Source organism: Neolamprologus brichardi, chromosome 1, assembly GCF_056152115.1.
Source record: "Neolamprologus brichardi isolate AB-2024 chromosome 1, ASM5615211v1, whole genome shotgun sequence".
Taxonomy (NCBI): Eukaryota; Metazoa; Chordata; class Actinopteri; order Cichliformes; family Cichlidae; genus Neolamprologus; species Neolamprologus brichardi.
In genome coordinates this window covers 29,948,373-29,962,660 of record NC_142104.1, presented here as the reverse complement: position 1 = coordinate 29,962,660, position 14,288 = coordinate 29,948,373, and the positions used below count along the sequence as shown (strand labels likewise).

The 14,288-nt window shown below is 38.4% G+C and overlaps 1 protein-coding gene across 1 annotated transcript in view; it reads left to right on the top strand.

The window, feature by feature from the left end:
* The window catches only part of ddb1 (damage-specific DNA binding protein 1), a 55,427-nt gene extending 41,805 nt beyond the window's left edge, over positions 1-13,622 (top strand). The window contains exons 22-27 of the mRNA XM_006793817.3: positions 678-848; positions 4,277-4,386; positions 5,173-5,342; positions 8,802-8,904; positions 9,632-9,755; positions 12,966-13,622. Coding sequence (XP_006793880.1) covers positions 678-848; positions 4,277-4,386; positions 5,173-5,342; positions 8,802-8,904; positions 9,632-9,755; positions 12,966-13,049 — 762 coding nt within the window. The 3' untranslated portion in view covers positions 13,050-13,622. The remainder of the gene's footprint in view (positions 1-677; positions 849-4,276; positions 4,387-5,172; positions 5,343-8,801; positions 8,905-9,631; positions 9,756-12,965) is intronic.
* The last annotated feature ends 666 nt before the right edge of the window (positions 13,623-14,288 follow it).

Sequence of the window (14,288 nt, the reverse complement as noted above, 5' to 3'; positions counted from 1 at the left end):
TCGTCTTTTTTCTTTTGTTTGTTTGTTTGTTTTCTCCCTCTTAGTAACTCTAGTACAGCTGAGTAAATAAAGTTTTAAAATGTTTATTACGTTTTTAAATTATACTCAACTATAAAAACCAAAGAAAAAAATAGATCCAAAAGTAAAACAAAAAAAACGTCATTAAATGAATAAAGGATGAAGTTGTTTTGTTTTTGTTGGTTTTCTTTGTTGTCGTTGTAATGTAAACTTTTTACATGTAGTTACATTTTTTGAAATAATAATAACAATAGATGATGACTATAATGATAATAATAATCATTCCAAATAAAACCGGCTAGTCTTTGTTCTATTGAGTTTACCATCATGAGTAGAAATTAGGTCACAGAAATCTCCCTTGATTTTTTTGTTTTGTCAATTGCTTGACTCACATTAATTTAAAAAAAAGTTGTTAGCTAGTGCAGACAGCATGAAACTGCGAGTGTAATTAGCCGTTTAATGTTCATTAATGTTGCAGCTTATAATTCACGTACTCAATCAGCACCTCGCCTTCATGCTCACACACACAATCTGGAGTGATAGCATTGTGGAAGTAAAATGTCATACACTTCATCAAACATGGCTAAAGCTAATCACTGCTGCTTTTATCTTTGGCAGCTTGACAACCAACAATTATACACTCTTTTTGTTTGTTTAAGGTCCGTCTGTACGAGTGGACGGCCGAGAAGGAGCTGAGGACCGAGTGTAACCACTACAACAATATCATGGCCCTTTACCTGAAGACCAAAGGAGATTTCATTCTGGTGGGAGACTTGATGAGGTCCGTCCTGCTGCTGGCATACAAATCCATGGAGGGCAACTTTGAAGAGGTAAGAAGAGAAGGTTTAATATATCAAACAAGTTGGTTTGTCTGTACTGAAAACAGCTGTGAAAACACAAATTAACCTTAAGTTTCATTCAAGGCTGCTGGTTTTGAAAGAATTTGATTTTATTTTTAAAGACTTTGGTTTAGTGTCTGTTTACCCACATTTGCATGTTGTAACTCTTCACTTCAGGGTATAAATGTTGTTGTTGTTGTTGTTGTTTTTTAATGTCTACCACGCATAGCCTCATACCTCCCAGCCTTCTGATGAGCAAAGTGTTCAAATTGATTTGTGGAAGAAAGATACAGAGATTTGATGATGAGTCACGCATCCTATTGTGTGTGTGTTGTGTTGTTGTGCTCAGTGTAATAAGTCCTGGAGACCAAAAGGGCTTGAATTTATTTAGAAACAAAATATACCTTCAAGTGCCTCAAAATTTTAGATGGAAAATATTATCTACTTACATACCAAAGCAAGTATAATCAATATTTTGCATTAACAATAGATAGTGTTGCACCTAAAAAAAAAAAAAAAAAGCACTCAACTCTGTAGTTTGCTGTTGGGAGTTAGAAAATCTTTAATTTTCTCTGCCAGCAGCTTTGGTTCGGTGCAACAGGCTGTTTGTTTTAATGTACAGTGCTGTATATTTCTCTATCTGGCCATCAGGACTCTAACATCATTCACAATAACGCAATCAATTTGATATGTGATATTAAAATGTCGTATTGTGATATTATTGCTATAGCAGTGGCATGCATTTATACTCTAGTGCATGGACTAACGAGACAAGCCAAGGCGTGTGTGAGAGCAACAGCCTACAATGACGATTTAGTACGTAAAACAGGAGCTACTTATACAACCCAGCGCAACAACATGCAAGAAAACCATTCATGCAAAACGAGGAAACAACAAATGTGTTTCAACACTTTAGGTCAAAGCTGGCTACAAAGAAGGAGATGCTCGCAGTTGGTGATGTGGGAGGTTTTTATGTGATGGTGTTGGGCCGCTCCTGATAAGTTAAGCAATTTAACATTGTAACTTATCAGGAACTGCCCAACACCATCTGCTACTAAGGCTGTGCGATATGACCAAAATCTCATATATATAAGATATAAGAATTCTATCGTCCTGATAACGATATAAATCACAAAAATTTAACATTTTCTGTAAATTCTGTGAATCTCGGGCAGCTCGACTTGCGGGAAGTGTTTCCAGCTGCGCGTCCTTTACCCGGAGTCGAGTGTTTTAACCGATGCATGAAACTATACATTTTTAGACATAAGTTGTAACGGCCGCCGTTTTCTTTGTATTTATTACACAGCATGCTGCGGGTTGCCTGTTCTAACGTTTGAGTCTAAGGTTTATTTTTTAGCACCTGACGGCTCTTTTTTTGCTTCTCATCTGTAAATAATCTGCATACTTTTTCACGTGATTCCATTTATTTTGAAAAGTCTCAACAGGATCTTGAGCTTTATTGTGAAAGGTTTATGTGGAACATAAACAAGCGGACACGCGAAGGTGTTACCGCCGCTGTTGCTAACAACAACGCATAAAAACAGGCGCTCTTCCGTCAGTAGTGTGGTTGTATTACATATAAGAGAACTTAAGAGAGAAATTAATATAGCCACTACAGTGACCATCAGAATGATGAAAAAATATTATTATAAATTAGAGGTGGGAATCACCATACATCCCACGATACGATATTATCACAATACTTAACGCACGATACGATATTATTGCAATTTTTTTTAAATATTTTGTGATATTCATATTTGTGATAAAGGTAAACTTTCTCAATATTCATATCTAATATCAAAGTCTCACACTCAGTCTTTCTCTCATTTCAGTTTTATTGTTGACAAACTGAACGGTTTGTATTACAGTCTAGTCCAACTTAACTGAATGCAACCATCTGGTACAATTATAGCTATTCTAAACTATGCAACTTATGAAAACTATGCAGCCCATTCAGCAACTGAAGAATTTGAAAGTAAATTAAAACAAAATATAATTTTACATTAAATAAAAAAGTTTTAAACCTAATTAAAATAAAACATGTCTTAAATTAAAATAGGTAAACTGTCATGTTTATTGCTGCCAAAAAAAAGTTAAACACATTTGGACAGTGAAGGAATGTCAGGATTCTTGCTCAGAAAAAGGAGCTGATCAACATGCTCTGAAGTCAGAGCACAAAAACCTTTTTTGTAACAAAATATCGATTTCTGCTGTCCCTGTATCGATACGTTATTAGCAAACAAAATATCACGATACTACACAGTATTGATTTCCCCCCCCACCCCCATTATAAATATTATAAATAGTTTATTTTGCGACACCACCAAACAAACGATAGCGTAAAATGAAACGATAGACGTTTTTATATCGTCATATCGAACAGCCCTATCTGCTACCATGTTAAATTACTTAGTGTTAAGCATTTACTTTATTTTCAAAGATTTCCTGGGAAAACTAGCTACTCAAACTACTTTTGTGCTGCACCTGATTTATGTTGTGTCACTACTGTTGCACTATATTGTTCCTGCTGCTAGCACCTTGTTTCATTAGATTCACACTTCAAATTAAAAAGTGTGTCATCAGGGACAGTAGCTCATTAGAAGAGGCTGGAAAATGTATAAGTGCTGCTTCAGTATTTTTTTTTCTACATTGCCAGAAATATCATTATCACACCTATCTTGAAATATTTCAAGATAGATATTACAGTGTAACCCCTACTGCTCAACACCAAACAGAAAGCAGAGATAGTTTGCAACTAGCTTTAGCTTTTGAATGTAATGACATATTCAACAGATAAACAGCTAGATATTTACCTTAGAAGATAAACAAGATTAAAAGTAAATATTGGCCTTATATTCATCTGTAGTCGTGTGAACCTGTATTCTTTGTAATGATCAATAGGGGTCATCTTAATGTGTTTATCATCTCAAACACTAATTTTCAGTCATCTTTAATACAGCACGGGGATCTGCTTTGCCAATTAGACTCCTATTAACAGTAAAATAGATGATAAAGCGGGACATTGTTTAGGGCATGTTTGGCTTATTGCTGGAGTTGTACATGATCTAGCATCCTTCATTTAAAATAAGCCAGTCAGCTCACAGTGCAAATACATTGAGTTATATATAGTGTCCATCACAAACCCAGTTCAGGATCCTTATAGTGAGCTCTATGCGCATAATCAGCATGAATAGAACAGATTTGAAAAGCATTTTTCATGGCTTTGTATTCAAGGACATTTCATGTTGCTCAGGGCTTGAAACATAAATGTTTGGAGTCAGCACTTCTTAGCTCATAGATAATGCAGTATCTGCTTGGAGACAAGTACCACCTTTGTTTTGCCCAGGACCTCTCTGGTGTTTACTGTTTTCTCTATCTTATGTTTGTTTGGGGTTTTTTTTGATTATTTGCTTTAGATTGCCCGTGACTTCAATCCTAACTGGATGAGTGCAGTGGAAATTCTGGATGACGACAACTTCCTGGGGGCGGAGAACGCCTTCAATCTGTTTGTCTGCCAAAAGGACAGGTGAGGAGGAGCAGTATAAACGGTGCCGTGAGTAGTTTTGCACATTAACGTGAATGATTCCTGTAAGCATTACGGCCCCATTACATTTTCCATTGAAGTCAACCATCAAAAAGTTTGTGTCAACTCCAACATTTATTCACTGAAAGCAGTATCATCTTATTACGAGGGTGTTTTTTACCGTGAATTGCACGGTGCCTTGTAGAGCACCATAACTGGAGTGAATGTGATGCAGCAGCAATTGTCCTTGCATTTGTTTTGGAAGTTATCTCAGCGGTGAGCTTTTAGCCACTCTGCTGCCTTTCTCTCTTTAGTAATTCTGCTATAAAACAGGTGTTGACTTTAAGGAAAAGTAAGAAAGATGTGGTCTGGAAGTGAGTGTGCTACATTTATGCCCCAGCTTATTATCCGCCTTCTACATCAAGCTGGACCTCTCAATGCTTTTGACCTTTATTTTTGTGTCACATCTCTCTTCCTGTTGCTCTCCCCCGTTTCTCACCCTTTTATCCATTACTTCTCTATCATTCTCTGACCTTTTCTAACGCTTCTAATATCTCTGCCCCCCTTGTTTTTTGTTTTGTTTAATCGATCAAGTCTGTCCCCCAATAATTTCTTTTTTTTTCTCCATTTTTCCCTTGACATAATTTTCTCTTTGTTTTTGCACTTTATTTTTTCTCTCCTGTTTGCTCATACATCAACTCTTTTTCTCACATGTTTTATTCTTTATTGTTTATAATCCCTCACTCTCCGCCTTTTGCATTTCTCTCCCACCGTCCTTTCTCTGGTCAGTGCGGCCACCACAGACGAGGAGCGTCAGCACCTGCAAGAAGTGGGGCTGTTTCACCTTGGGGAGTTTGTAAATGTCTTCTGCCATGGTTCGCTGGTGCTGCAGAACCTTGGCGAGAGCTCCACACCCACCCAGGGCTCAGTGCTCTTTGGCACGGTTAATGGCATGATTGGTAAGTGCACAGATGACAAATGACAAATTGCTGTAAGCCTACAGCCAGTATTAGTTAGCTTAGCTTCCCAAGACTGAGAAGAGGTGGAAACTACATGCCAAGTGACAAAGGTAACAATATTTAGTTCCCACTGCCTCTCAGCCTACACAAAGACAAACGGTGCACTGTTTCTTGGCTGGCAGTAGGAACTTCCTACTGTCCACTGGTTTCCTTGAACTGAGTGGAGGCTCCCAACCAAGTAACTTTTCAGCACATAGCACTCAAACTTTACTTTCACCTTGGCTTTTGTCCTGGTCAGACAAATGAGAGATAATTTGTTAATTAGTGGAAGTGACGGGAGGTAAATAGTTTTCAGAGCCAGGCAAGATTTATCCCCGCCCTCCTTGTTTTTCAGCCTTTGTGCAAAGATGCACTGAGAAGTTAGGGGCTCCAGTCATCTAACTGTTGGCTAAATCTGATTTTTAACTTCTGAAATTTCTCTTTTAGCATTACTTCACCTAAATGGGAAAATGTGAATATTTTTCCACTCATTAGTAATGTCCAGTTTTATAGATTAACATGGATTTGTTTGTAGTAGCCACTGCTGAGAGTTTCCATCGTTATTCAATAGAAGATTGATAGCAGGAGTTATTCTGTGGTGTAAGATGTAAATAGAACAAGCTAATTTTAACCCTGCGTTTAATTTTAAAAGATAATAAAATGAAACTGTTTTTGGAAATACAGTTCATTTTAAATTTAATGCTGTCAAAGGTTAGATGTTGAGCACTTTATTGAATCTCCCTCTTCTTCTTCTTGCTACGCTCTTTATTGATGAACTGAGGAGTTGCTGTAGGTTTAAGAGAGAAATCTTCTCTCTTACTGGCTCAGGTGACTGGTCTGGACAGGCCAGTTTATAGCACCCGGGCTCTTTTCTTTTCAAGCAGTAAGACGTGCATCATGAAATACGCCAGGAAAGGACACGGTCTAAGAGGCAGCATTTTTTTTCTCTCTTTTTGTTTTTAACCAGTTCTAGTGAGATTCTCAATGTTGATCTTTTCACCTCTGCGTTTTCTGTGTTTTCACTGATCAGCATATGTAGATGAATAATGAGAAGAATTATACAAGTATTTAGATTTTTAATTTAAAAAACCTGGTTTCTCTTTCTTACCTCTTTCTAGTGTTTTGAAATGTGATGTTTAAGACAATAGCAGATTATTACAGCCAGGTGGTTTTTATATTTTACAGAGCTGCATATTTTTTGTTAATCAAAAGCTTCGAAACGCTGCCTCCATTGCTCAGGATAAAGCAATGGAGTCAGTGGATAAACCACAGGTATCTCTGTGAACAGTTTTCTAACAGATTTTGTTAGGAAATTTAAAAAAATAAATAAATAAATCCGGTGAAAAATCTCACAATGACAGTCCTTTAGCAAATGACTGCTCTGCAGTGCTACAGTCACTGTCAGTGTTTTCATATTCCTCAGGCTAATTAGACAGTGCACAAACGTCTCCAAAGCCATTTCTTTAAAACTAATGTTTCCGTTTGAGAAAGGAATAGGAAAGGAAAAGAAATCACAGTTTACACCTCATTACTCAGATTAAAACTAGTAACTTTCATCCTGGCAGTAATGAAGGCAGTGATGAAAAACGTGGAGCACACAACATTCAGACACAGCAGTATTTCACCCCTTGGTCTCCCAGAGCACCAACACATAATTTCCCCTCAGCACTCTCTCTGTGACTCCTGAAAAAGTGTCAGAAAGTTTAACAGGATACGAGAATTTCCATTGTACGCTCCAGTTAAAGGTTTCCACAGGAGCTGGTAAACTAAAATGAGCTTCAGTGTCTAATGAAGATAAATACCTCTGCCAGGGTTATTGCTCTGAGATGTTTTGATTTATTAGACATTACTGGAAAGAAGCTGCAAGGCCACAAGATTATTCCAGCCAGATAGCAACAAACAAGCGGATAAACTTGCAATAAACTTGTTGAAAATGGATAGTAGGTAATCTTAGATGGGAAGATTATTGTGATCGATTGAAGTAGCGCGGGAGAGTCCATTATTTGGGAAAGGCAGAGCTTTAGGAACAGTCTTTCTAAATGTAAATTCTAAATCTTTTACTTGTGTTATTAGTAAAATAGAGAATACTGGATGTTAGTATTTTCTAAGGAGTTGCGGAGCTTAATCAGTGTGATGAAGTTTAAAATGTTTGTTTTATTTAGTTGTTTCGATTAACTTTTAGCTAAACCTCCAAAATATGTTTTGTTCTAGAATGAGGCCGAAATGAATAAATTGTAGTTTTTATCTATTTATTCCACTCGATTTAATTTTTTCCCCAACTTCATATATGTATTCTATCTAAAAATTTCTAACTGTTTGTTAAACAAAACAAGACAACATGCAAATGATGAGCCATGAGTCAAATTTACATACAAGTTCCTAGAAGATCAGCAGGAGAAAATGCATATTCATTTGTTTTTTCATCCAGAACTGTTGATGCAGAATGTGGTATTTGGGTGCACTGAGTTGCTGGGACTAATCCTCCAGTGGAAAAGGGAGAAGGAGAGGGTAGACTGATGATCAAAGACCTTTCATTAACCCTCTGATGAACAAAAATAATCCCGCATTTCTTTTCTGCAGCTTTTATTTGGAACACTTTAATAGTCTCTCTGTTGCTCCACATCAGTCACAGCAACACAAAGCATATTAAATAGAATTTACTGTTTATTGACACATACAGCACAGGCTTCCATCACATTGCCATACAGCATTTCACTTTAGCATTTTTTATTAAACATAAGAGTTAAGTGCCTAATATCAAGTTGTTGCTCCAAGTTTTGTTTTACATTTTTATTTCTGACATTTCTCAGTCAAAGCTAATCAGATTAATAGATGATTATAGTAGTTAGTTGTTGCCCTGCTATCCTGCAGGCTCATGTCCCAAAGCACTTTCATGACTTTACAGACACAGAAATAAGTTCTGCATTGCACATCAGTGCAACTCTTTGTTCACAAGTTGCTTTTGTTTTGTTTTGTTTTTTGTGGCAGTCAATGTGAGTGCACATTACTTCCCCAGAGCGTTAGAGTAGCCCACTCTGTGTGCCAGAACTTTAATTTGTAGCACAGAGAAGAGCGCACCACTCCCCCAAAACCGTGCGACTACAATATTTCCAGCACAGTCGGTCTCAAAATGAGACCGTTTGGAAATCTTTTAAATTATTGAACTATTGAAATCATGCTTCTTTACACCCAACATAGTCCCAGTATACAAGCATGAAATTTGTATTAGGGAGATTGCAGTCACACTAATGATCTTTTGATTTATTAATTATACAGCTGTTATGAGTTTATTATGAATCTAGTCCTTAAAATTCTTCTCGCTGATGTGAACCCAGAAGTATTTCCCATCTGCTGCAGAAGACGGCCGAGGTGAAAATCTGTAACGCCTCCATTGTGTTTTTGACTAACGTGTGTGTTTAGGTCTGGTGACATCCCTGTCCGAGGGCTGGTACAGCCTCCTGTTGGACCTGCAGAACCGCCTCAACAAAGTCATCAAGAGCGTGGGAAAAATTGAGCACAGCTTATATCCTTTTTACTTTTATAGTACGCTTGCCATCTGTCAGAGAGATGGAGGTGAACTGCACTGGCAGCTGTGGTTTGAGAAGTGAGAGGAGTAATACTGTTTTCTTTTAATTAGCTTTGATTTGATTGATAGATATTTCAAGTGTGCAAAAATTTGTATTCGGCTCCACAGGCTTTTGGTTTCATCATTTGATTACAATTACAGCTTAAACTAAAGCAATTTAGCAGTTGGCAAAAGAAGTCATTTGTGACTTATGTTTAATCATTTTTAAGCAAAACTTGAGCCACTTCTGATTTCTCTAATGTGAAGTTTTACTGGTTGCATTGATCTTCTACTGACGTACTGCGACGGCTTGTTTTTAGGTTTTAGAGCGCTGGTCAGACAAAACTAAGCTTAAGAAAATCACCTCTGCTTTTAGGAAATTGTGAAGGGCATTTTTCTGTTTTTTCGATTTCATCGATTTGTCCAGGCATGCTAGTCTAGATAATACATACCCCAAAGTATTATTAAGCATTGCACAGTTGTTATGGATTCAGCAGTAACATGGTGACTCAACCAACCTTTTCACTCTGGTCTTCTGAGCAGTGCTGCTTTTATTAGACTGCTTTCTCACTATAGTGAATATCTGTTGACTCGGCCTGAGGTAAAATGTGCGTTATTGTACCGAAGGTGCTGTCCTCAGGCGAAGCAGCTGCCTTGTATTGATTTTTCCTTGACTGCGCTGCACCTGGAGGTCCTTCCACACGGAGCGAAAGACGGAGCAGGCCACGGGATTCATTGACGGGGACCTCATTGAAAGCTTCCTGGATCTCGGCCGGGCAAAGATGCAGGAGGTTGTCAGCACTCTGCAGGTAGGAGCTCATGTCCGTTCGGATCTACATTTAACCAGGATGGTTTTCAAGTGATGAGTAAACATTGTTACAAAAACATACCAACAGAGGTCTTTTTAGAGTCCGCTTGGTGTTTTTAGTTTAGTGATAACGTGTTGGAAAACAAAATAGAAGTCGTTATTCATCCCAAGCCAACAGTTTGTTGATGACTTTTCCCTTTATGACCTCTAGTTGAGTACAAGAAAAAGTTGTACATCCCTCGGTACTGTCATCACTGATTACACATAAAGTGTGGGCAGGTCTCTGCTAGGGATACCACTTTTTTGTACTTGCATTTCAGTACTCACCGATACCGAGTACTTAATAAAAACATGATTTAAATTTGCAGGTAACAGCTTTAGTCCTATAATTTAACAAAAAACAAACAAACAAGGGACTGGTTTGGAATTAAGAACATTTATTTAAAATGAAAAGCATGTTGTATGCAACATATTACAGAATAAATAATTATAAAAAAACAATTTAATTTTAAATTTGTTCGTCTGTTTCTCTGTTTAGAAGTCTCACTAGCACAGTCACAGCTGGGATGACATCAGAGGCTAGTGCGTCGTAGCTGCTCACTTTTTTAGTTAGTTCCTCAAAGGGGGCGAGGATGGCAACAGTCGTCTCCATAAGAGCCCATTGGTGAGCGGTGAGATAGTCAGGGAGTTCGGACACATACACGCCCAGCACTCGCTTTTGCTCAATGAGGGACTGGAGCATGTAATACGTGCTGTTCCAGCGCGTCTGTACGTCCTGCTGCAGTCTCTTTATTGGCTGGTTGAGCTGTCCCTGAATGTCCTCGAGGCGGGAGTAGGCTAAGGCCCAACTATTTTCCGTCCCACTGCTATAGCATCAGCTATGCTCCTCTGTGCTAATAAGCGTGGGTAAACTCTTTGTACTCGTTGTTGTGTTGGGATTTGGTGCTTGATTAAATTACTTGTGTTAAATGCGCTACCTTTTGAGCCTCCTCTGGACAATTTCGCTGAGCACAATTTGCAGTCCGCCTTTGTTTTCGCGTCTTCGTTCGATTTGAAATAGTTCCACACGGCTGATATGTCTCGCCTCACCTTCTTCCCCGCTCTGAGCTGCAGCCGGGGCCTGGGGGCGGGCACTCGGGGCGGGCACTCGGCGCCTGTGATTAACCCCTTACATGGGGCTCAAACATAGACAGGTCTCAGACCGTGGTATCGGTCCTCGGGATCGGGGGACTTTTAACGAGTACGAGTACTTTAGAAAATGTGGTATCGAGGCCAATACCCGATACCGTTATTGGTGCATCCCTAGTCTCTGCAAATGATTAGCCAGAATATTTAAGAAAGACATTAAACTTTCTGAACCTTATGACTTTAGTCAGATTGCCTTTGTTTTCCATCTGCCTCATTTGTAAAAGCTCATTGTTTTTATCCCACCAAATCTTTTCACTTGGATTCAAGTCTGCTAACTGAGATAGTCAGTATGCTCAGGATCCCCGTCTTCCTGGAACATTCAGTGATTACCAAGAGAGCATCAGTTCCTCACGACAAACATTGCCAGCGCTTGCAGCTTGTCAGATTGGCCTCGTCAGTCTTATAGCAGCTCTAGTCCAATCTTAAACCGTCTCCCAAACCTCTGTCTTCACGTCTCTTTTCATATTTAAGTTGTATTATGTTCACAAGAGCAGCGAGGCAAGAGGCCTGTGCTTGTTTAGTGTTTAGCTTACAGCCTGTCTGTTCCTGCCTCCATCACTTTCTCCAGCACGTACCTGCCAGTAATATGGAGGCTCTTTCTCCACAGTTGTTTTGAAAGTCTGAGGCTCCTTCGGGAAATTTTACACTTTGTTCCCGGGTGTGCGGCTGTATCATAACTTTTAAAGCAGGAACTTGAATTGCTTTGGAAATCTTGCAGGCGGTGCCATTTTGGTGTAAAGAAATACTTTGTGTTAGGTTTGTGAGTCAGTTCTCTTCTCTATGACATGTGTACTCAGCTCGAGTGCAGAGATGGCATCTATATCACTGAAGTAAATTCAGTGTTGTTCCCTCTAGTATAGTTGCATATTGTTATTATTAAATTTAAAGTGAACAAAGAAATATGAAAGCTGGTGAAATAACTGAGGTTCACAGAAGCCAACAGGTCCAACCGGAGCAGCTGGTGAAGAAGGATGCAGTTTGTATTTGTGTTTTTTGGCTTAAAGCGACGCTGAAATTTGAATGACTCTTTGGACAGTTTTTATTAGCTGACTGGGAACTGGAAATAACATTCATAGCAGAACAGGTGGAAAAATAAATTTTGGCAGGTAAACAAATAACAATATACTGCTTTGTGTGTCTTCTTAGCCTTACTGCATTTAAAAAAAAAATTACACTTTTAGCTGATAAACAAAGGCTGTTCCCTGTTTGCCTCCCGAGAGCAGCCAATAAAGACAGTCCAAAGTATTTGGATGGTTTGTTTGCCAGGAGACGCCTGTTTAAAGCCAGGGTTCTGCTAAAGTTGGATCACTGCTATAAAAATAAAATATGTTAGCTGCTCACTGGTGTCTCTGTGCAACTAAAAATAGGTGCACTAAAAACTAATTGCATATTTGATATAAAAAATTAAGCCTGCAACTAACAGTTTCTTGTTTTGTTTTTCAGCAGGCTAGCATCTTAATACGCTAAAAAAAAAAAAGCCCATAAAAATCTCAGCTTTATGAAGCTCAAGTGATGCCATCACATTTACTCTGTCCAAAGAAGGCTCTGGAATCCAGCCTTATCCATTTTAGTCATATTCAGACAAAAGAAAAATATAGTCCAAGAAAAAATGTAATCAGTCCTTTTGTGTTGTTTGCTTGCACTTTCATTAAAAGCCCATCATTTAAATCCCAGTAGAAAGAAGTTTCGGTTCACAGCAGGGAAACCCAAGAGCCTCTACATGCAGCAGAAAGTGATGAAAAAATGACACAGATTAAGTGCAATCATATAAAAAAAATAAAATAATAATAGATAAATAAAAAAATTGGCAGAAACTAAGTGTTGAGTAATTTTTTTCAGAAGCTTTTAAGATCATTTCATGTCCACTCAAGTGAAATAATAAATGCAGGTGAAGGAGTGAGGCTGAGTAAAAAGCCTGTGTGTGTGTGTGTGTGTGTGTTCATTTTTCATCTGATGTGAAAGTGGCACTGGGGGGGTTTGTCTCAGTATTGGAGCCTCATAGCTCGGTGTCATTCAATTTCAGATCGATGACGGCAGCGGCATGAAGCGTGAAGCCACAGTGGACGAGGTGATTAAGATAGTAGAGGAGCTGACAAGGATCCACTAGTTTCCAGCGGCATCGAGAGCCCCGCCGAGCGAGGGGACGGTCCCGAGGCGTAGTGAAGACGCTGACGAAGGGAACGGTTTGGTTTTTTGCAGATATGTAAATAATTATAAATAAACAATGTGCGCATGGTCATCTGCCAGACTTCAATAATTTGTCACCTGTTGAGACCCTGAAGGTGCTACACGATGACTGTAGCACTCTTCATTTAGACGAGAGTCTCCAGGCAAAGTGCGTAGCATCCTGTCTGAACAACAGAAAGACCAAAGTGAAAACACTGGTCTGAGTGCGTGCGTTTGTTTGTGTGTGTGCGAGTGCGTGTGGAATATAAACAGGAAAAATCCAGAGATTTTCCTCACACAGAAGCTGTTCTCTGGGATGTTTGTGACAGTTTAAGGTTAGCTGATTGTCTACACCCCACCTTTTAAATGTGACTGCTTTACAGTTCCCAAGTTTATTCGTCAAGTCTGGAGTAAACTTGCTGTATGACAAAGAAAATAAGATAGATTTATAGATATTTTGTCTTTGTGATGTTTTCTTTGTTAATTCTAATAAACTTTGCTTTAGTACTCTTCACATCTTTATCTCCGGTTCTTGATTGTTGTCCAAACTCAAGCCCTGGTGCACTGCATCACTCGAGGTTACCGATGTCAGTAATTAATGTAAAAGTCAATAATTAGAGTTACTCATGAAGACTTCTGCATACTAGTTTAAACTTCTTGCTTTTCATGGAGCTCATCTGGATTAACAAATCTAAAGTCTCTGCAGCTGATAGGTTTAATATGAGCAATTTACTTGCAAAGATGTAGACATTCCCGTTGTCTGTTATTTGTGGTTGGTGCGAACTGATAAAACACAATTATACTAATAAGTTCAACTACCCATATTGAACATTACATGCACTAAACTGCATCATTTTGACATGTTTATCTACAGTTTAGCCAAAGTGCTGCTCTGAGCTTTAATAACTAAGCTTTAATTAAATTGCATTGGGCTGATGATGCAAACAGTTTTGATTCCAGCTTTTAAAATGGGAAAATGCAATTTCTTTAATTTCATTGTTTTGTTAAAAAGCGATAAGGAATAATCAGTTGAGATAAAATAATAATATCTTCAACTGAGTTTTTAAATAAATGTATTTAAAGAGCAGATTCAAGATGAATCACAAAGTGCTTCACATCAAACAACACTAAAACAAAACACGAGACTGGGACTAAAATACCAGGATATCAGAGATTAATA